This window comes from Nerophis ophidion, linkage group LG02, assembly GCF_033978795.1.
Source record: "Nerophis ophidion isolate RoL-2023_Sa linkage group LG02, RoL_Noph_v1.0, whole genome shotgun sequence".
Classification (NCBI taxonomy): domain Eukaryota; kingdom Metazoa; phylum Chordata; class Actinopteri; order Syngnathiformes; family Syngnathidae; genus Nerophis; species Nerophis ophidion.
The window spans coordinates 12875623-12898423 of record NC_084612.1 but is presented as its reverse complement, the minus strand read 5'-3'; the positions used below and the strand labels follow the sequence as shown (position 1 = coordinate 12898423).

Here is a 22801-nt window from a genome sequence, read left to right as displayed (position 1 = left end):
TATACGCTTTTACTTGTAATTGTATTGAGTTTGTGGACCCCGGGAAGACTAGTGGGTTGTTGTGGCAACCAGCTAATGGGGTTCCTTAGTAAAAGTCTAATCAAATCAAACTCATCATATCTCAATTATTACGTCCCCTAGTAAATAATTAGATTTATCATAGATTAAGATGACATTCATCACCACATGTTCTGTTATTTGTTTTACGCTTTGAATAGTGTAATTTTATTGAGTTAATTTTCATTATATTTTCCACATATTTTATAGGAAATTGTCAGGAAAAAACTTTTTTCCCATGTGGTTTATTTTCATTTCTTCCCCACAACTAAACAGGATATTCATGTTATTTTGTTGACCATTTTGCCTGATGAGCAGTACAAAATATAAGGAACACGTCAGTACGATGCAGCGCAAACTCCCAGCATGACAATAAAACCTTGTGAATCAAAAGCAAGCATGATGGTTGTTTGCAAATGCAGGATGTTTGTGTCAGTGGGTCTCATTGTAGTGTGACTGGCGAAAATATTCCTGTTAAACGACTTCTGTTTTTTGGATGTTGCAACAGATGAGTGTGTCACATTTACACCTGCAATAACGTCTGCCGCTTTACCATACTCTTTAACCCAATTGATGTTTACCTTATTTATAGTGTAAAGCATCCCTTATTTGGGCTCATTCTACATTTGCACAAGAAGTCACATAGTAGACAACGGACTCAGCCTTAAAATGTGAATGTTTCTAGCTCTAATGATTACACTGCCCTGAGGTATTTATTTTTTTAAACCACAAGAGTAAAAAAAACAACATTTCGAAATGGGAGGGTTGAAACCTGACACGCCACATAGATATAGCTGTGTGATTGGGTGATGAGCAGAAATATCCTGAATTTCCAGTCGAACATTATCTGATGATGGCGCCGTAGAGCCATAAAGTAGTGTTTTAATCTGTTGCTCTTTGTGCCAAAGGATCTTTTTAGACATGGCAACCAGATGGGGAATCTGCAGCGCAGGCAAGATCAGCCATGACTTCATGGTTGCTATGAAAACTCTTCCACCTGATGATCACCAGGTATTTTCACTACAAGATGCTCAGACACGCAAGCTTTTGCAATTAAATGGGAACTGCACTTTTGTGGGGGAAATTTTGCCTATTAGTAAAATCATTATAAGCAACAAGAACATGTATGAACAGTAATGGGAGCAATCAATTCTAACTCTAAATCACTTTAAAAATGCATTAAAAAAACATAAAAAATACTTCATTTATGTTACGAAACCCAAACAAGCTGTAGCGACATTGTTGTTGTAAGAGTGAACACTGAGGAACTCTTTTTCTAGCGTAGTAACACATTGGAGTGCTTCGGTATGTGCCATAAAAGCTAACTACGGCAAGTGATAAGCTAATTTCTACGTCAGCACGAAAAACGTTTGAGTTTGTAATGCACAACACTGTGATAAGACACCAATCTGTACTGAATGAAAAACATGAACAATCATATTACAGAACCTATAAAGTATCGCACATTTCATATTTTGTTTGTACACAGCTAGCCAGACAGTGCATGACGTTCTTCATGTATCGTGATCAATATTAAAGTGTGACTCACTCGATTAACAGTCTGTTTGGTCCAGCTGGCCGCGGATGTTTTTTCTGGTTTATTTGGGGCAAGCACTAAATTTAAGTCGAAATAGCATGTAGTCAAGATACACTATTTTTGGACAGATAAAGATTCACAACCTTATATTTTTTAAGCTGAACAAACCGAGGATGAACTGCTGCTTCTATATGCCAGCACAAAGAAGAAGGGGAAACATTGGAGCAGACAAACTCTATCGGAATATTCAGCTTCAAAAATATAAGGTTGTGACTCTTAATTTGTCCAAAAATAATCGTCTGCGTTGTCTGTTACCAAGTCTGCCATGACTAGAAGACACACAACCGTTTCGTTTTTGGAAGTCGGAACACACATTTTTTGCTGGAAGTCGGACATGCGCTGCTAAGGAAACGGAAATCATTGCGCGGAAGAAGTCAGTCATTTTGATTACAATTATCAAAATACGGTAAACATTGTACATAATACATATTGTTATGAACGTGTCTGTTACTACATTATATATAGACTTGCAGTGTGTATACAAAACGTTGATGGAGGGTTTTGAAGTTGTTTTACAGGACTTTGTAGACTACAATGATAACTCCAAAGGTATTTTATCATCTTTAAAATCCTAATAAAAAAGACATGTGTTATTGTTTATTATCATGATTGTGACCAATAGGCAAAAAAAAAAAAAAAAAAAAAAGTGCAATTCCCCTTTAAGTGAAGGATACCATTGCTGCAGAATGTTTATGTTTTTCTTATGGTTGTGAAGCTCTGTTTTCGTTTCACGGAGAAGTGTTCAAATGTTTATACAAACCCTGTTTCGATATGAGCTGGGAAATTGTATCAGATGTAAATATAAATGGAATACAACGATTTGCAAATCCTTTTAAACCCATATTCAATTGAATGCACTACAAAGACAACATATTTGATGTTCAAACTTATATATATATATTTTTTTTCCAAAAATAATTAACTTAGAATTTCATGACAGCAACACGTGCCAAAGTAGTTGGGAAAGGACATGTTCACCACTGTGGTTCATCACCTTTTCTTCAAAACACACTCAATAAACGTTTGGGAACTGAGGAAACTAATTGCTGAAGCTTTGAAAGTGGAATTCTTTCCCATTTTTGTTTAATGTAAAGCTTCAGTCGTTCAACAGTCTGTCGTGTTTTACGCTTCATAATGCGCCACACATTTTTGATGGGAGACAGGGCTGGACTGCAGGCGGACCAGGAAAGTACCCACACTCTTTTTTTACGAAGCCAAGCTGTTGTAACACTGGTCTTGCTGAAATAAGCAGGGGCGTCCATGATAACGTTGCTTGGATGACAACATATGTTGCTCCAAAACCTGTATGGACCTTTCAGCATTAATGGTGCCTTCACAGATGTGTAAGTTACCCATGCCTTGGGCACTAATGCACCCCCATACCATCACATATGCTGGCTTTTGAATTTTGCGCCTACAACAATCAGAATGGTTATTTCCCTTTTTGTTCTGGAGGACACCACGTCCTCTGTTTCCAAAGACAATTTGAAATGTGGACTCGTCAGACCACCAAACACCTTTCCACCTTGCATAGGTCTATCTTGGGTGATAAAGGGCCCAGCCAAGCCGGCGGCGTTGCAGGATATTGTTGATAAATGGGTTTGGCTTTGCATAGTAGAGTTTTAATTTGCACTTACAGATGTAGCGACCAGCTGTAGTTACTGACAGTGGTTTTATGAAGTGTTCCTGAGCCCATGTGTTGATATCCTTTACACACTGAGGTCGGTTTTTGATGCAGTACCGCCTGAGGGATCAAAAGTCCGTAATATCGTCGCTTACGTGCAGTGATTTCTCCAGATTCTATTAACTTTTTGATGATTTTACGGGCCATCCATCCATCCATCTTCCTCCGCTTATCCGAGGTCGGGTCGCGGGGGCAGCAGCCTAAGCAGGGAAGCCCAGACTTCCCTCTCCCCAGCCACTTCGTCTAGCTCTTCCCGGGGGATCCCGAGGCGTTCCCAGGCCAGCCGGGAGACATAGTCTTCCCAACGTGTCCTGGGTCTTCCCCGTGGCCTCCTACCGGTTGGATGTGCCCTAAACACCTGCCTCGGGAGGCGTTCTGGTGGCATCCTGACCAGATGCCCGAACCACCTCATCTGGCTCCTCTTGATGTGGAGGAGCAGCGGCTTTACTTTGAGTTCCTCCCGGATGACAGAGCTTTTCACCCTATCTCTAAGGGAGAGCCCCGCCACCCGGTAGAGGAAACTCATTTTGGCCGCTTGTACCCGTGATCTTATCCTTTCAGTCATGACCCAAAGCTCATGACCATAGGTGAGGATGGGAACGTAGATCGACCGGTAAATTGAGAGCTTTGCCTTCCGGCTCAGCTCCTTCTTCACCACAACAGATCGGTACAATGTCCGCGTTACTGAAGACGCTGCTCCGATCCGCCTGTCGATCTCACGATCCACTCTTCCCCCACTCGTGAACAAGCCTCATAGGTACTTGAACTCCTCCATTTGGGGCAGGGTCTCCTCCCCAACCCGGAGATGGCACTCCACCCTTTTCCGGGCGAGAACCATGGACTCGGATTTGGAGGTGCTGATTCTCATTCCGGCCGCTTCACACTCTGCTGCGAACCGATCCAGTGAGAACTGAAGATCCCGGCCAGATGAAGCCAACAGGACCACATCGTCTGCAAAAAGCAGAGACCTAATCCCGCGGCCACCAAACCGGAACCCCTCAATGCCTTGACTGCGCCTAGAAATTCTGTCCATAAAAGTTATGAACAGAATCGGTGACAAAGGGCAACCTTGGCGGAGTCCAACCCTCACTGGAAACGTGTCCGACTTACTGCCAGCAATGCGGACCAAGCTCTGACACTGATCGTACAGGGATCGGACTGCCATAATAAGACAGTCCGATACCCCATACTCTCTGAGCACTCCCCACAGGACTTCCCGAGGGACACGGTCGAATGCCTTCTCCAAGTCCACAAAGCACATGTAGACTGGTTGGGCAAACTTCCATGCACCCTCAAGAACCCTGCCGAGAGTATAGAGCTGGTCCACAGTTCCACGACCAGGACGAAAACCACACTGTTCCTCCTGAATCCGAGGTTCGACTATCCGGCGTAGCCTCCTCTCCAGTACACCTGAATAAACCTTACCGGGAAGGCTGAGGAGTGTGATCCCACGATAGTTGGAACACACCCTCCGGTCCCCCTTCTTAAAGAGAGGAACCACCACCCCGGTCTGCCAATCCAGAGGTACCGCCCCCGATGTCCACGCGATGCTGCAGAGTTTTGTCAACCAAGACAGCCCCATAGCATCCAGAGCCTGAAGGAACTCCGGGCGGATCTCATCCACCCTGGGGCCTTGCCACCGAGGAGCTTTTTAACTACCTCAGCAACCTCAGCCCCAGAAATAGGAGAGTCCACCACAGATACCCCAGGCACTGCTTCCTCATAGGAAGACGTGTTGGTGGGATTGAGCAGGTCTTTAAAGTATTCCTTCCACCTATCCACAACATCCGCAGTCGAGGTCAGCAGAACACCATCCGCACCATACACGGTGTTGACAGTGCACTGCTTCCCCTTCCTGAGGCGGCGTATGGTGGTCCAGAATCGCTTCGAAGCCATCCGGAAGTCATTTTCCATGGCTTCCCCAAACTCCTCCCATGTCCGAGTTTTTGCCTCTGTGACCGCTGAAGCTGCAAACCGCTTGGCCTGTCGGTACCTGTCCACTGCCTCTGGAGTCCTATGAGCCAAAAGAACCCGATAGGACTCCTTCTTAAGCTTGACGGCATCCCTCACCGCTGGTGTCCACCAGCGGGTTCTAGGATTACCGCCACGACAAGCACCAACTACCTTGCGGCCACAGCTCCGATCAGCCGCCTCGACAATAGAGGTGCGGAACATGGTCCACTCGGACTCAATGTCCAGCACCTCCCTCGTGACATGTTCAAAGTTCCTCCGGAGTTGGGAATTGAAACTTTCTCTGACAGGAGACTCTGCCAGACGTTCCCAGCAAACCCTCACAATGCGTTTGGGCCTGCCAGGTCTGTCCGGCATCCTCCCCCACCATCGCAGCCAACTCACCACCAGGTGGTGATCGGTAGAAAGCTCCGCCCCTCTCTTTACCCGAGTGTCCAAAACATGAGGCCGCAAATCCGATGACACAACTACAAAGATTTTACGGACCGTAGATGGTAAAATCCCTAAATTCCTTGCACTAGCTTTTTGAGAAATGCTGTTCTAAAACTGTTCGACAATTTGCTTACAAAGTGGTGACCCTCACCCCATCCTTGTCTGAATTACTTAGCATTTCATGGAAGCTGCTTTTATACCCAATCATGGCACCCACCTGTTCCCAATTAGCCTGCACATCTGTAGGATGTTCCATATAAGTGTTTGATGAGCATTCCTCAACTTTATCAGTATTTATTGCCACTTTTCCCAACTTCTTTGTCACGTGTTGCTGCCATCAAATTCCAAAGTTAATGATTTCTTGAAAAAAAAATGTTCACAAGTTTGAACATCAAATATGTTGTCCTTGTAGCATATTCAACTGAATATGGGTTGAAAATGATTTGCAAATCATTGTATTCCGTTTATATTTACATCTAACACAATTTCCCAACTCAAATGGAAACGTAGTTTGTACATATTTAAATATATACAAGCGTAAAAAATGGAGTCCAAAATGGCGGCGCCCACGGACGCAGCGCATCACGGCTCTCCGTTTCAGTGCGCTTTCCTCTTTCTTTTCTTCTTGTTTTTTTTCCTTTTGTGCACCACCTGTACTGCAAACACCCGGTACACCCGCCAGTCACTCTTGGATATCGGGAACTCACACCAGATATCTGTTTTGAGCGACTTTCACCACGAGCACAACATCCTAGATGACATAGCGAGAGCACCGGGCTCTCCGTGGTTTGATGTCGGGTCTGGGAGACGGCACAGACGGAGGAATGAGAGGAAGCAGAAGCCTGGCCGCAGGTCCGGCATCTTGCTCAGGCTTAGGAAACAACCCACAAGCCACCTCTACCGAGCCTGTTCCTCTCCAATGCCAGATCCCTCGTACAGAAGATGGACGACCTGGAGTTACAACTCGCTGGAAACCGCTATGTTCGGGACTGTTGTGCTATAATTATCACTGAAACCTGGCTTCACCCCTAAATACCCGATGCTAGCATGCAGCTAGCTGGCTGCACTCTGCTCCACTGGGACAGAATAAAGGACTCTGTATTTACGTGCATGAGAACTGGTGCAACAACGGGACAATCATTGAACAGCACTGTTGCCCGGACGTGGAGTACATGTCTGTTAGATGTCGGCCTTTTTTTCTCCCGAGAGAGCTGTCTGTTGTTATCTTCACGGATGTGTATATTCCACCAGACGCCAAAGTAAACACAGCGCTCTCTCTTCTGCTGAACACCGTCAACGAACAGCAGCGGGCCCACTCCGACGGTGTTCATATCATAGCAGGGGATTTTTATGAGGCCAATCTGAAGACTGTACTCCCTAAGTTCTACCAGCACGTGAAGTGTTCTACAAGGGGCAAGAACACCCTGGACCACGTGTATACCAACATGAAGCACGCGTACAGGGCTACACCCCTCCCCCAGCTTGGACAGTCGGACCATCTTTCCCTCCTGCTCTCTCCTACCTACACCCCCATCAGACGCCAGGCCAGGCCCATCACAAAGACTGTTATGACCTGGCCTGACAATGCACTCCCCAAACCTCAGGACTGCTTCCAACACACAGACTGGGACCTCTTCCAACAAAAGGAGCTGGAGACGGCCACAGGAACGGTGCTGGACTACATACAGTTCTGCATCGGGAATGTGACTGTGGAAAAAAACATCTGGGTTTACCCTATCAAGAAACCATGGATGACCAGCCAGGTCCGCACACTCCTCAGGGCCCGCGACGCAGCCTTCAGGTCAGGGGACAGGGCACTGTACAGTGCTGCTAGAGCCGACCTGAAGAGAGGGATTAAAAAAGCAAAGGCGGACCACAGGAGGCGCATAGAGTCCCATCTGTCCAGCAATAACTCACGAGTGGTGTGGCGGGGCAATCATGACATCACAAACCTCAAAGGCTGCGATGTGACAACTGTGGGTCAGAGTGCGACACTGCCAGAGGAGCTTAACTGTTTCTTTGCCCATTTCGAAACCCTCAGCGACACTCATCTGCTCCAGCCCTGCCCCCGCCCCCAATGGGCTCCGGCACCACTCCACTCACTGTACAAGAGCACAGTGTCAGACGAGTGCTCCTGGCTGTGAACCCCAGGAATGCTGCCGGACCTGACGGAGTACCTGGAAAGGTGCTCAGGGCATGCACCCACCAGCTCGCTCCACCCTCACCAGGATTTTTAACCTCTCCCTGGCTCAGGCAGTCATCCCATCCTGCCTGAAGTCATCTACAATAATTACGGTGCCAAGAAGTCTCCCATCACCAGCCTGAATGATTACCGACCAGTGGCCCTCACTCCGGTAATAATGAAGTGCTTCGAGAGACTGGTTTCTCCAGCATATGAAAGACCATATCCCTCCAGACTTCGACCCCCACCAGTTCGCATGCCGGGCGAACAGATCCACAGAGGACGCCATCGCTTTTGCTCTCCACTCTGCTCTGAACCACCTGGAGCAGCAGCAGAGCTACGTTCGGATGCTCTCTGTGGATTATAGTTCTGCTTTCAATGCAATAATCCCAGACAGACTCTGCAATAAACTGGACACTCTTGGCCTCCCCCCTCTTACAAGCGCCTGGGTAAGGACTTCCAAATACATAGACCCCAGAATGTGAGACTTGGCCCCCATCTCTCGTCCACCCGCACGCTGAGCATCGGCTCCCCACAGGGCTGTGTGCTGAGCCCCCTCCTCTACTGCCGCCTCTACACCCATGACTGCAGTCCAGCCCACAGTGACAACCTTATGTTCAAGTTCGGTGACGATACCACAGTGGTCGGGCTTATGTCCACGTGTGACGAGGCTGCCTACACAGAGAAGGTCCTGAAGCTGACGGCCTGGTCTTCGGAGAACAACCTCGCTCTCAACACCAGCAAGACCAGCGAGATCATCGTCGACTTCAGGAGGATCAGCACCGACCTTGCCCCCTTCTACATCAACGGCGAGCGTGTGGAGAGGGTCCACTCCTTCAGGTACCTTGGAGTCCACATCTATAACGACTTTTCCTGGACAGTCAACACCACATCAATCATCAAGAAGGCTCAGCAGCGGCTACACTTCCTGAGAGTCCTCGGGAAGTACAACCTGAAGCCTGAGCTGCTGCTGACCTTCTACCGCTCGTCCATCGAGAGCCTGCTGACCTACTGTATTACAGTATGGTACGGCAGCTGCACTGCAGCAGACAGGGAGAAACTGCAAAGAGTGGTCAAGACGGCTCAGAAAATCATCGGCCGCCCTCTCCCCTCTCTGATGGACATCTACACCTCAACAGGGACTGCCTCAAGAGGGCCAGTGCCATCATCAAAGACAGCACCCACCCTGGCTCTGACCTGTTCCACCTGCTGACGGAGTACCTGGAAAGGTGCTCAGGGCGTGCACCCACCAGCTCGCTCCACCCTCACCAGGATCTTTAACCTCTCCCTGGCTCAGGCAGTCATCCCATCCTGCCTGAAGTCATCTACAATAATCCCGGTGCCGAAGAAGTCTCCCATCACCAGCCTGAATGATTAATGACCAGTGGCCCTCACTCCGGTAATCATGAAGTGCTTATCTGAGGTCCTCTCCAAGGTTTCTCATAGTCAACATTGTCACTGGCGTCCCACTGGATGTGAATTCTCCCTGCCCACTGGGTGTGAGTTTTCCTTGCCCTTTTGTGGGTTCTTCCGAGGATGTTGTAGTCGTAATGATTTGTGCAGTCCTTTGAGACATTTGTGATTAGGGGCTATATAAATAAACATTGATTGATTCGAGAGACTGGTTCTCCAGCATATGAAGAACCATATCCCTCCAGACTTCGACCCCCACCAGTTCGCATGCCGGGCGAACAGATCCACAGAGGACGCCATCGCTTTTGCTCTCCACTCTGCTCTGAACCACTTGCAGCAGCAGCAGAGCTACGTTCGGAAGCTCTCTGTGGATTATAGTTCTGCGTTCAATACAATAATCCCGGACAGACTCTGCAATAAACTGGACACTCTTGCCCCCCCCCCCCTCACAAGCGCCTGGGTAAGGGACTTCCTAATGGACAAACCCCAGAATGTGAGACTTGGCCCCCACCTCTCATCCACCCGCACGCTGAGCATCGGCTTCTCACAGGGCTGTGTGCTGAGCCCCCTCCTCTACTGCCTCTACACCCATGACTGCAGTCCAGCCCACAGTGACAACCTGATCGTCAAGTTCGCTGACGATACCACAGTGGTCACGGCATGACTGCCAGCTAATCAATGCTAACATGCTATGCTAATCGATGCTAACATGCTATTTACGCTAGCTGTATGTACATTTAAAACTAGATACCCACATTTAAAGCAAAACAAACACTTACCAATCGACGGATTTAAGTTGCTCCAGTGTCACAAGATGCGAAAGTCCTGATCGTTTGGTCCGCACATTTTACCGGCGATGCTAATAAGGCAGCCATGCTATGGGCCACTTCATTAGGTACACCCACGCTATGGCCGAATAGCGTCAATAACTATTCGCTCAATAGCTTCAATTTCTTCTTCAATTTCGTTTTCGCTATCTGCCTCCATACTCCGACCATCCGTTTCAATACATGTGTAATCTGTTGAATCGCTTAAGCCGCTGAAATCTGAGTCTGAATCCGAGCTAATGTCGCTATATCTTGCTGTGGGAACCGCCATGTTGTTTGTATTGGCAGCACCGTATGACGTCACAGGGAAATGGATAGTGGTTTCGAAGATAGCGAAAATAGGCACTTTAAAGATTTATTTAGGGATATTCCGGGACCGGTAAAATTTTGAAAAAAACTTCAAAAAATACTACAAGCCACTGGGAACTGATTTTTATTATTTTTAGCCCTTTTGAAATTGTGATAATGTTCCCCTTTAAACAAGTTGAAAAACTTATTCGGGTGTTACCATTTAGCGGTCAATTGTACGGAATATGTACTGTACTGTGCAATCTACTAATAAAAGTTTCAATCAAACAATAAATCAATCAAGGAGCTGAGCCAGGAGCAAAGCTTTCAATTTATAGTCGATCAATGTTCCCATCCTCACCTATGATCATGAGCTTTGGCTTATGACCGAAAGGACAAGATCACGGGTACAAGCGGCCAAAATAATTTTCCTCTGCAGGGTGACTGAGCTCTCCCTTAGAGATAGTGTGAGAAGATCTGCCATCCAGGGGGAGCTCAAAGTAAAGCCGCTGTTCCTCCACCATCGAGAGGAACCAGATGAGGTGGTTCGGGCATCTGGTCAGGATGCCACCCGAATGCCTCTCTAAGGAGGTGTTTAGGGCACGTCCGACCGGTAGGAGAACACGGGAAAGACCCAGGACACGTTGGGAAGACTATGTCTCCCGGCTGGCCTGGGAATGCCTCGGGATCCCCCGGGAGGAGCTGGATGAAGTGGCTAATGAGAGGGAAGTCTGGGCTTTTTTGCTTAAGCTGCTGCCCCTGCAACCCGACCTCGGATAAGCGGAAAAAAATGAATGGATGGATAGACACTGTACATTGATATCGTGCAAGTTTAAAGAGAGTGAAGAGTGACAATGAAAAACGAGTTAGTTAATACATAGAGGTGTTTTTATTTATGCTTTATTTTGTTTTTTGTTTAATTGTAGATGTGCTGTGACTTAATGTTTAATTGCTTTGTAGATATTCTGACATGAGTCTAAGTTCATGGTGTTCTTTATGGTGGTTTTGAAACTGCACCAATTTTTTCCTCAGAATTTTTAACTAACTTGAAGTGTTTTGTCAAGAGGATTATTTGTAATATGTACATTTTCAGAATGTGATTGTTCAAAATTGGTCCGAGAGTAAAACAAAGAAAACAATCTGAAGTTGTAGTAGTTGTGTTTTTAAGTTATGTCATGATTTTACCCGTCCGGCCCACTTGGGTGTAGTTTTTCTTCCATGAGACCCCTGAGCTAAAATGAGTTTGACACCGATGGCATAGGAGAAGCGGAAGAAAGTTTATTACTGTTCTGGTCCGACTGATAAATCGAACCAGGAGCCTTGCAGTTTTAACTCCAGAACAGTCTAAGCAAACACGGAACTGTATGGTGAAACTGCGAATGGCTCAATAAATAAATGATCGAAATGAATCTGTACCCGACTTAAACAAGTTGAAAAACTTATTCGGGTGTTACCATTTTGTGGTCAATTGTACGGAGTATGTACTGAACTGTGCAATCTACTAATAAAACTATCAATCAATCAAATCAATCAAAAAACAAATGTACAATGAAAAGAAAAGCAGCTCCTATTCTGGTGCAGACATGCAATAAAAAGCAAAATAACAGGAAATAAAACTCAAATGTTTTGTCTCACATACACCATTGAAACTACTGATTTTTTTTTCTCTCACACACACCTGAAATTTTTTGTCAGTTATGCGTGTGAAAGGATTTCAGTAGTGTCTGTGAGAGAAAAACATTTCAGTGGTGTGTGTGAGACAATTTCAGTAGTGCGTGTGAGAGAAGAAAATTTGGTCACATCTGTAAAAGGATTTCAGTTGTGTGTGAAAGGTTTTCATTGGTGCATGTGAAAGACGGAAGGCTGCAGCCTGCCTGTTGTCGCCTTGATAGTGTTCTTATATTTTCCGCTGAAGCCATCAATTTATGAAGCAGAGCTGCTACTTTGGTTAGGCTACTTGTCGCCAGTTAGGCAAACATTTTATTCGCAAACAACTTGCCTGAAAAGGGCCGGTTATTATTGGTGAACTTATTCCGTTTTACTTTCTGTTTAACCGGAAAGCAAATCTTCTCTCAAACACTACTGATAAGCTCTCACACACACAACTGAAATCCTTTTACGCACGCAACAGATTTTTTTCTCTCTCATACGCACTACTGAAAACTTTTCACACACATAACTGAAGTCCTTTTACACACGCAACTTAAATGTATTTCTTTTACACACACTACTGAAAAGCTCTCACACAAACAACTGAAATTGTTTTCTCTAACAAACACTACTGGAAACCTTTCACACACAAAACTGAAATCCTTTTACACACATACAACTGTATTTTTTTCTCTCACTCGCACTAATGATTATGATTACCTTTCACACACACACACAATAGAAATTCTTTTACGCACGGAACTTAATTTTTTTCCCACACGCACTACTGAAAACCCTTCACACACACAACTGAAATCCTATCACACACAACTGAAATTGTTTTCCTCTCATACACACTACTGAAAACCTCACACACTATTGAAATCCTTTTACGCACACACAAAACTGAAATTTCCTCACACACTACTGAAACGTTTTTCTCTCTCACACACTATTGACATGTTTTTCTCTCACACATTGATTGATTGATTGTAACTTTTATTAGCAGATTGCACAGTACAGTACATAGTCCGTACAATTGAATCGTAACACCCGAATACGTTTTTCAACTTGTTTAAGTCGGGGTCCACGTTTATCAATTCATGGTAATTCTTTCACATGCACACGTGAAAATAATTTCAGGTGTGTGTGTGAAGTTTTCAGTAGTGTGTATGAGAGTGCTTTAGTAGTGCGTGTGAGAGGGAAAAAAAATCAGTTGTTTATATGAGAGCATTTCAGTAGTGTATGTAAGAGGTAATTCTGAATAATGTCCCTAACACACGCATCCACTAATGATAGCAATTTAGCAAAAGTGGGCTCCTATCGTTATTCAATTCTATTCTATTTTATTCTATAACGACTGAAACATTTTTGTTGCTTCTCTCAGACTGCTTTTATGTATGTGTACGAGTGGACAAGACAGCAGTGTTTGGTGGACAAACCTCATTGCCAGGCAAATTCCTCGTACCGATGAGCAGTTTGTATTAAAAATGACTAGTAATTGTAAAGACCATAGACGTTTTGAAAAGATATACATGTTATTTTAAACCAATAACGGTGGTGTTCTTTTTATATTTTTTGTTTAAAAAAAAAAAAATACAGCAAGTTGTAAACAGCCTCTTTAATCAGTTAAGCAAGTAAGTTTGGACTTTTTTTTAATGGATTTTAAAATCATTTTTCAAATAATGTTTCACAGGCTGTGGCTGTAGCAGCTCGCAGACTGGATGATGCAAAGCAGTTTGCAAACATGCACGGCATCCCTCGAGCATATGGAACCTACGAAGAGCTGGCCAAGGATCCCAATATTGGTCAGTGTTTATATCAGGCCTACTGGTGTCTATGTAGTCTGATATCCTTTGGTAGTTTTTTTTTTTACAGCTATTTTTTTTGTGTGTCTGTGTGCAGATGTGATTTACATCGGCACCATCCAGACCACCCACCTGAGCTCCTGTATGCTCTTCTTGAATGCCAAGAAGCCTGTCTTGTGTGAGAAGTCTCTGGCCATGACCACCAAGGAGGTTAAGGAGATCCTGGCCTGTGCTAAGAAGAACAATGTCTTTCTCATGGAGGTAATTACCAACACAGAAACTCCTACTGAAAGAAAGGGAACTCTAATTATTTTGTTCCCCGGTCAAACTGTTGCCATCATATAACCTTTATTAAAACCCTTGTGCAACCTTAAAGATTGACGATATACACACTTAATCTTAGGATCTGGAAGGGACCCACTCATATGTCAGCAATAATTAACATTTATTTCTTTTCTTTGAGGTTGGGTAATTACAGCCTCAAATGTGTCAACAATAAATAAAACAAAATTGATTTCCATACAGTAGACAAAAAACCTTTTTTTTTTACAGTGCCACCTGAGCTAAAGTGAGAGAGAAAGGAGGCAGGACTCGGTTGAGTTAATACAAGTATTTTTTATATGGCTCACATATATATATATATATATATATATATATATATATATATATATATATATATATATATATATATATATATATATATGACAAGCAGGCAAACGTTCGAAACAGGCTTTTAGGGATGATTTAGCCTCTCTATTTTTTTCTTGATTTAACATATATATATATATATATATATATATGTTCCCCTTTAAACAAGTTGAAACTTATATTATGTGTAAAAAATTATGGAATGGATTAAGAAAATAAATCAAACAAACCACAAATATGATTCAGTTTAAGAGACTGTTCAAACTACAAGTGTTCACAAAGTACAAAGTAGAACAATTATGAATAGCTTGAACCGAAACAAACAAAAACAAGAGACAGTGATTATTTATGTATTAAATATTTGCTTACTTATAATACATTTATCTATTTATTGATGGTTTTGTTACAGAGAAAAAAACAATTGGATAAGAGTGCTAAGATATTTAAAGTGGGTAGGATTAAATAAGCTCTACTCCTTATCGGACATGCTGTAATGAAACAACTGGAAATATTTGGTGCATCACATTGAAATTGTATCATATGTTTGATTTAAACTGAACAGAACTGGACATTTACTTTTACTGATTGTTATCAGAATTAAAAAAAAAAGAAACAATTCTCGTCTTGACGAGATTTTCAAAGATCCCGCGTAAGGTCACACAAGCTTTTAACATCTGATTTTTGAGTAACTACACAACTTACCGCTGTTTGGTGTTTTTTCAAGGCCATCTGGAGCCGATTCTACCCGGCCTACAGAGAGATCAGGAAAGTTCTGGCCCAGGGCGAGATCGGCGAGGTGAGGTTGGTGAGGTCCGAGTTCGGCTTGTCCGTGTTGCCTCTGCCAAGGTTGGAGCTGAAGGAGCTGGGAGGAGGAGCCCTGCTGGACATTGGTCTCTACCCGCTGCAGTTCTCCATGATGATATACGGAGAGAGGCCTCAGAGCATCCAGACTATGGGCAAGGTTCTGCCTACTGGTAATGAAAATATGATTTTTAAAATCATCATCTCAAAAAAAAATGTGTTTGATATAAGTATGTGTTTTAGGAGTGGATGAGACCTTGGTGATAAATATGAAGTTCTCCAAGGACAGGTTGGCTGTGTTCACAAGCTCCTCTGGACTGCAGCTGGCCAATGATGCCCTTATAGTGGGCACCAAGGGATTAATCCGGGTAAAATGACTTGTTTGAAACTACACGGAGCCACCTGTGTGTTCATGTATATTTCGATTTGACATATAGTTGAATGGAGTTGAACACGGTGCAGTACATTCTTTTTTCCATTATATCCACATGCCATTGTCATTGTTCACCATAGATTCCATCGCACATGTGGTGCCCTGAGACTATAGTGGTGAACGGCGAGGAGAGGAATTTCCCTCTACCGAAACCCGACTTGCCCCTCAACTTCGTCCACAGTACAGGGCTGCGCTATGAAGCAGAGGAGGTCCGACAGTGTTTGCTCAAAGGTAACATGGCAGACATGCCAGACATTCAAAACTGCTACTAGATTGCTAAATTATAAGAATGGAAATGAACTCCAGTTTACAAACTACAGACCTACTTCCACAATTTTCTAAAATCATTGAAACTGTATTTAACAGATTGGACGAATTCATGAATGTTTTTGTTACTCCCTCCGAGGTCTTAATCAAGGCTCAAGTAGTTTGTTGTTCTCACAAACATTTATTTCAGCCACGCCTTCTTCACGTTACCAAACTATGCCAAATATAGTGCCGTCAGAACTAATAAAATAAGAAAAACAGAACTTACAATTAGTCTGACATCAAATTAAAGAAAACAGATTGATTTCACATACATTTTCAGAAAGAATCATATCTCATTGCCCTCACAAACTGCGAGGGAATAAAGTTTATTTTCAAGCCGAGACTCCATTAACGTCTTCCATCAAATGCTAGCTGTCTCATGCTGCTTCCCTTTTTCCGTCACATATTAAATGCCCCCCAACAATCCGACCAAACCGGAACAAAAAATATATTCCCTTCCAATTTACATGTTTTTTTTAGCAAAAAAATAAGGTTTACATAAACTTGCACGAATTAAGCCAAGGAAACACCCTTTTAATCACATTATGTGTACAATATGAACTTATATTTAGGGACCGAATGTCCCTTTGGGACAGAGGACGCTATTGAATTAGAGGTGTTTTGTTCTTTCTTTATTATTATTCTGCAGCTTTGAGCTGTAATTTGACCCCCTTAACATGCTTCAAAACTCACCAAATTTGACACACACATCAGGACTGACAAACATTAGGATTTAATCAAAAAAACCTAACCCCAAAACTAAAAATTGCGCGCTAGTGCCCATAGGAAGAAAACACAGACAAAACTGCTTGTAACTTCCAGTAGGAATATCGTAGCGACATGGAACAAAAAACTCTATGTAGGTCTCACTTAGACCTAGATTTCATTCACTGATATCTTTCAGCAAAAATCAACAGGAAGTTTGCAATTCCCCCTTCAAAATTAAAGTTTTGTAAAAACACTCACCTTTGCCACTTTGAGCTGTAATTTGACCCCTTTAACATGCTTCAAAACTCACCAGACTGGACACACACATCAGAACTGTCAAACATTGCAATCTAATCAAATAACCTAACCCCAAAACTCAAAATTGCGCTGCAGCGCCCCCTAGGAATAAAACACAGACAAAACTGCTCCTAGGAAGAAAACAGACAAAACTGCCTGTAACTTCTAGTAGGAATGTCGTAGAGACATCAAACAAACCCTTCTATGTAGGTCTCACTTAGACCTACATTTCATATATTGAGAACCCCCAGCATAAATCAACAGGAAGTTTGCAATTCCCCCTTCAAAACAAAAGTTTGGTAAAAAACGGTCACCTTTTTTCAAACAAATATCTCCTCTGAGCGCGTTTGTCGTGTCGGCTTCAAACTACCACAAGAGAGGGATTGAACCCTTCTGATTATAAGTTGATAAGAGAGTTTTAATTACTGCTACGGTTTTCATTTTATCAGCTTTCAAAGAACCGCTGCGCTGAAAACCATTTCAAAGATGGCCGCCGTGTGGAGACACGGTGAGGGAGAAGTATTATTTCTCTCTTTTTTCTGTACCGTCTGCTGCTGGTGCGCACGCACCAACATTCGTGACAGAGGGGCTGTGATCGTCTATACCAAATGGCTGCCAGGTGCCATAGCTAAGCCGGTATGCTTTAAAGTTGTCGTTTGCCTGCATATCGTAAAAACAACCGTCCAACATTTTACAACTAATTGTAAACTTATAGGTGCCGACCATCAGGGTCGAGTTGCGACGAGAAAGTGTGTCAATGTTAAGATATTACGCCGAGTTGGAAAGTCTATCTGTTTGCTAATAGTAGCTACTACCCATCCATCTTCTAACGCTTGACCGGGCTTAGGTCGCGAGGGCAGCAGCCAAAGCGGTCCCGTCCATCGCTGCTTGCAGCTTTAATTATACATTGTATTTATTTATTCTAACCATTGTGCTTCTGTCAGCAGCTCCAGTTTTTTTTTTTAATTGTATTTCGAACATGCATAAAGATACAATATGAGGCATTACATATTTCCTATATAAATGGAACCCTCACGGACAACCAACACAGACCAAACATCCCAACATTGATGGCAGTTAAGGAAATAATGGAGGAAACTACCAATGCAACAGATGGTAAACAGTGCGCAACTGCAGTGTTTATGGATCCAACCAAATAATTTGACTGATTTAATCATAATAACTTAAACAAAAAATTAGAGCTGTATGGCAACAGAGGGCTGGTCTTGAACAGGGTGAGAAGCTACTTATCCAACAGGAAGCAATACGTGAAGATGGGCGAACACACGTAATATATCTAGTGGCGTACACCAGGGATCAATGCTGGGACCAACATTGTTCAATCCAAATGAACGAGAAATGTAAAGTTACAAAAACCTAGTTAATAATATTTGAAGACTGTACAACTGTGTTTTGTTTAGTAGAGAGCACACAGAACCTAATACAAATAAAAACAGAAGAAATGAACAAATTAGAGGGATGGTTTGACCAAAAAATCTTGAAATCTCAGTAAAACTAAAATAATGTTATTTAGTAACAGTAGAAGAGAAAGTTAAAGATAAATACAAATAGAGTAAACATTAAAAGGGTAAAATAAATCTAATGTTGGGTGTAATAATAGATGATAAAATGAACTGAAAAGTTCATATAAAAATATACTTTACAATATTTCAATATTGCACAGAGCCAAATATATTCTACACCAATATTACATTCATATTCTCTACTGCTTGCTATTTTTACCATATCTGAGTTATTGTGTAGGAATATGGGGAAGTAACTACAAACGTGCACTTCTTTCGTTAATGGAGTTACAAAAATGGTCAGTTTAGAACAATACATAATGTTTCAAATACAGTACATTCAAACCCTGTATTTACTTATTATATATTAAAAAAGACTTAACTCAATGATCTGGTGCATTTTCAAACGGCTAAAATTATGCATAAAGCAAACTATAGCCTGCTACGTAAGAATGTACAACATTTCTTCTTAACAAAAGATGAGGAATATAACCTTAGAGAAAAATTAAGCTTTAAAAATTCATATGCATGTACAACACTTAAAACCTTCAGTGTTTTTAGTCCGTGGAACTAAATCATGGAATGCATTGAACAAAAAAGTCAAACAAAATATTAATATGATCCAGTTTAATAAAATGTTAAACTCAAGGAAGAATCCTGATAAACATCCTGAACCTTATTAAAAAGGAGATAATCTTGTCAATTTCATTATGCAAATCAAAATGGATAAAAAACTATTTATTCACAAAAACCTCTTATGAATTGTTTTTTTTTAATGTGTGTGTGTCACAAAATGGGCCCAGGAAGTAAATAAACAGATGTGTCAGAAATTGCTATGGAATGGAAAAGGTTAAGAATAAATAAGATATTCTCCCTTGTTGTAATTAAACACTGGAAGTACGTGGTGTACTATATTGTAATTGTACGCATGTAGGAAATTAATAAAAACTATAACCGCTAAGGTTGCAGAATTCAGGGATTTATTTTCAGTTGAAAATGTTGACTACTGTACAGTATCGAGTGAAGAACCCTGGTACAATTATTCATATCCCGGTAAAAATTTGTTGTACTTGAATTGGTAGTTTTCACACACACACACAAACACGCTCGCACGCGCGCACACACACACACACACACACAAATGTACATATATATATATATATGTATTCGTTAGGTCATAAAAAAACTAATAAACTCTATTTCGTCCATACAGGCCTATTTTGCAAGGGGAACCTGCAAAACAACAAGCCTGGTGTGTGATTCACAAAAAGATCTGTAGTGTTAGAGTTATTAGCTGTTACTTTCCTGTGAGTGCCCTAGATGTTTTTATTGTGTGAGTCAACAAAAAGATCCTGAGCACTCACAGACAAGCAACCGCCAACAACTCTAACTCCACAGATAGCTGCAATTGCAGACAAAGGCTTAAGTGCCCACTCAACAGAAACTGCTAAAAAACATCAGTTGTTTACCAAGCCAGTGTCACCCGCGAGGACAACTCAAACACAGAGACATACATTGGACTCACAGAAAATACCTTTACAACCCGTTATAACAATCACAGAGTATCATTTCGTAGGCCCCACCTCAAGAACTCTACAGAGCTGAGTAAATATATATGGACTCCTAAAGACAATAAAATCGATCACGCCATTACATGGCGGATTGTCACATCAAGCTCACCATACAACAGTGCAGCTAAAAGATGTAACCTGTGCCTGAAATATATATTTTTTATCATACCCCAACATTTCCACTTTAAACAAATGCAACAAACTGGTGTCATAATGCCGGCATAGAAATAAGGCACTGCTGTGTAACAATGGCCACACTCACATGCACAAACTTTTGTAATGTACCTTATATACACATTTAACAGCTATAGACACTTCAATAAAATCCCCTGTTGAGCAGGGAAACCTGCAAAACAGGCTTGTAGGGATGATATAGCCTCTGTGTTTTTTCCTGACCTAACGTATATTCCGTTCTACCCGGGTATTGACCACTGTATAACGGATAAACCACAGGCTGGTGAGGCACTGACTTCATTACAGTCAGAATTATAAATATATGAACCCTACAGAGTATGGTATTCACCATTTGATTGGCAGCAGTTAACGAGTTATGTTTAAAAGCTCATACCAGCATTCTCCCCTGCTTGGCACTCAGCATCAAGAGTTGGAATTGGGGGTTAAATCACCAAAAATGATTCCCGGCCGCTGCTGCTCACTGCTCCCCTCACCTCCCAGGGGGTGAAGAAGGGGATGGGTCAAATGCAGAGGACAAATTTCACCACACCTAGTGTGTGTGTGACAATCATTGGTAGTTTAACTTAATGTAGCAGGTACTTTAGCTAGTATAGAATAGTATAAATAAATTATTATCATCATTATTAGCAATAAAACTGCTAACATTAACAATATTAAATAAGCACATGTATGTAAAAAATAACAAACACGACAGTACACAGTGTTGTCACTAAGACAGGTTTAACCGCGTTCTAGCGGCCGTTTTCATTCATTGTCTTTACTGTAGCATAAAAAATGCAGATGGCCTTAAAACGCCACAATACTCAGTCACCATATTTAAGTACCCAAAATAAAGACTCGACATAAATATACATTCAATCGGATCAGAAACATTGGATGAAACGGGATTAAAACCCGTTGCTAACCGCCCATAGAAAATACATGGGTACAGCTAGTAGATACTATCAGCAAACAAATTCACTTACCAACTCGGCTTAATATCTCAACATCGACACACTTTTTCGTCGCAACTTGGCCCTGTAGGTCGGCACCTATAAGTTTACAATTAGTTGTAAAATGTTGGACGGTTGTTTTTACGATATGCAAGCAAACGACAACTTTAAAACATACCGGCTTCAGATGTCCCCAGGCCTAGCCGAGTAGTGCAAGAATGATCTCTGGGATCACTAGCGCCCTCTACCACCAGGAGGCCGGAGAACAGGTGCCTCACATTGCGCGTCTTCGCAGCCGTTTTATGATTGCCCAGCACAAGAAATACGTTACACACATACAGTTGTTGACAAAATACACTGTACATTATAACTAAACTATGGAAACGTAAAATATAATTCATATAGCAATATGGTCTCACTGCACAGCAGCCAGCAGTTAGCCGAGTCATTGCGCAATCCACGGGAGGCTCAGCTGACTGTGACTCACCGCAAGTAATTCCTCAGTATATGAACGGCAAATGTGAAAATTAAGCGATTTTGAATAAAAAATAATTTAAAACTGGTGAAGTTAAATGGAAAATAACTTTATAGTATAATCACTGGAAACGTACAACAATATAATTATATTTTTTTCTTTCCAAGATGGCAGGTGAGGCCATCATGGAAAGAAGACTCACCTGCCTCCCCTGACTGCATGTCACTGATATATACATACATATATATATATATATATATATATATATATATATATATATATATATATATATATATATATATATATATATATATATATATATATATATATGTGTGTTAATGAAATTGGACAATTGTACATTACATTTTGAAGAGTGCAAAACTGGTTGACAGCTGAATGCTTTAATATTTCATATTGATGCTACGTGTCACTCCAATTTTAGCCTGACAAACAATAAGAAATTTAAAAATGTGCCTTTAAAACAAAAAAATCATAACTCTCCAAATACTCCAAATCCCCCCACCCCTCAAAAAACACGATTTCCTTTGACTTGTTTTTTAGATTTAAATCAAGAACATTACGAGATGTAGGCTTTTCTTCTGCTGCTCGTGTGTTTATTGCAATTAATAAATATGAAAAAACGTTTTTGAAAGATCAAAATTCCTATTGAAAGAGTTAAACATTTTGTGTCATCATCAGTAATGTAAGATGCCATGTTATGTGTCTTTTGTCAACTGCAGGGATGAAGGAGTCCCCCCACATGTCTCACGCTGAGTCTCTTCTACTGGCAGAACTCAAAGAGGAAATCCTCCAACAAGTCGGAGTAGTTTACGACTAAAGTTTTTTTTATTTTTTCCTGGGATGTCAATGTCTTAAAATTTTGGACATTGTTTGGAATAAAAAAAAAACTTGCCAAAAGAGTTGAGGTATTCCTCTTTCTATTCATCTATATTAGAAACCAAAGCTGACACATGCTTGGCGACATACTCCAAATACCTGG

General features: G+C 42.1%; 1 protein-coding gene across 1 annotated transcript; it reads left to right on the top strand.

Moving 5' to 3' along the window:
- The first annotated feature begins 873 nt into the window (after positions 1-873).
- On the top strand, positions 874-22721 carry LOC133536851 (trans-1,2-dihydrobenzene-1,2-diol dehydrogenase-like). Its single transcript, XM_061877492.1, has 7 exons — positions 874-1068; positions 13798-13909; positions 14007-14170; positions 15282-15531; positions 15602-15726; positions 15872-16022; positions 22542-22721. Exons 1-7 carry the CDS (start codon positions 979-981, stop codon positions 22637-22639), a joined length of 990 nt encoding a protein of 329 aa, XP_061733476.1. The 5' UTR covers positions 874-978; the 3' UTR covers positions 22640-22721.
- Positions 22722-22801: the final 80 nt, after the last annotated feature.

Coding starts and splice junctions, on each gene's coding strand:
- LOC133536851 (XM_061877492.1), top strand. CDS start 979: ATGGCAACCAGATGGGGAATCTGCAGCGCAGGCAAGATCAGCCATGAC. Junction 14,171..15,281: donor ACAATGTCTTTCTCATGGAG/GTAATTACCAAC, acceptor TGTTTTTTCAAG/GCCATCTGGAGCCGATTCTA. Junction 16,023..22,541: donor CCGACAGTGTTTGCTCAAAG/GTAACATGGCAG, acceptor TGTCAACTGCAG/GGATGAAGGAGTCCCCCCAC.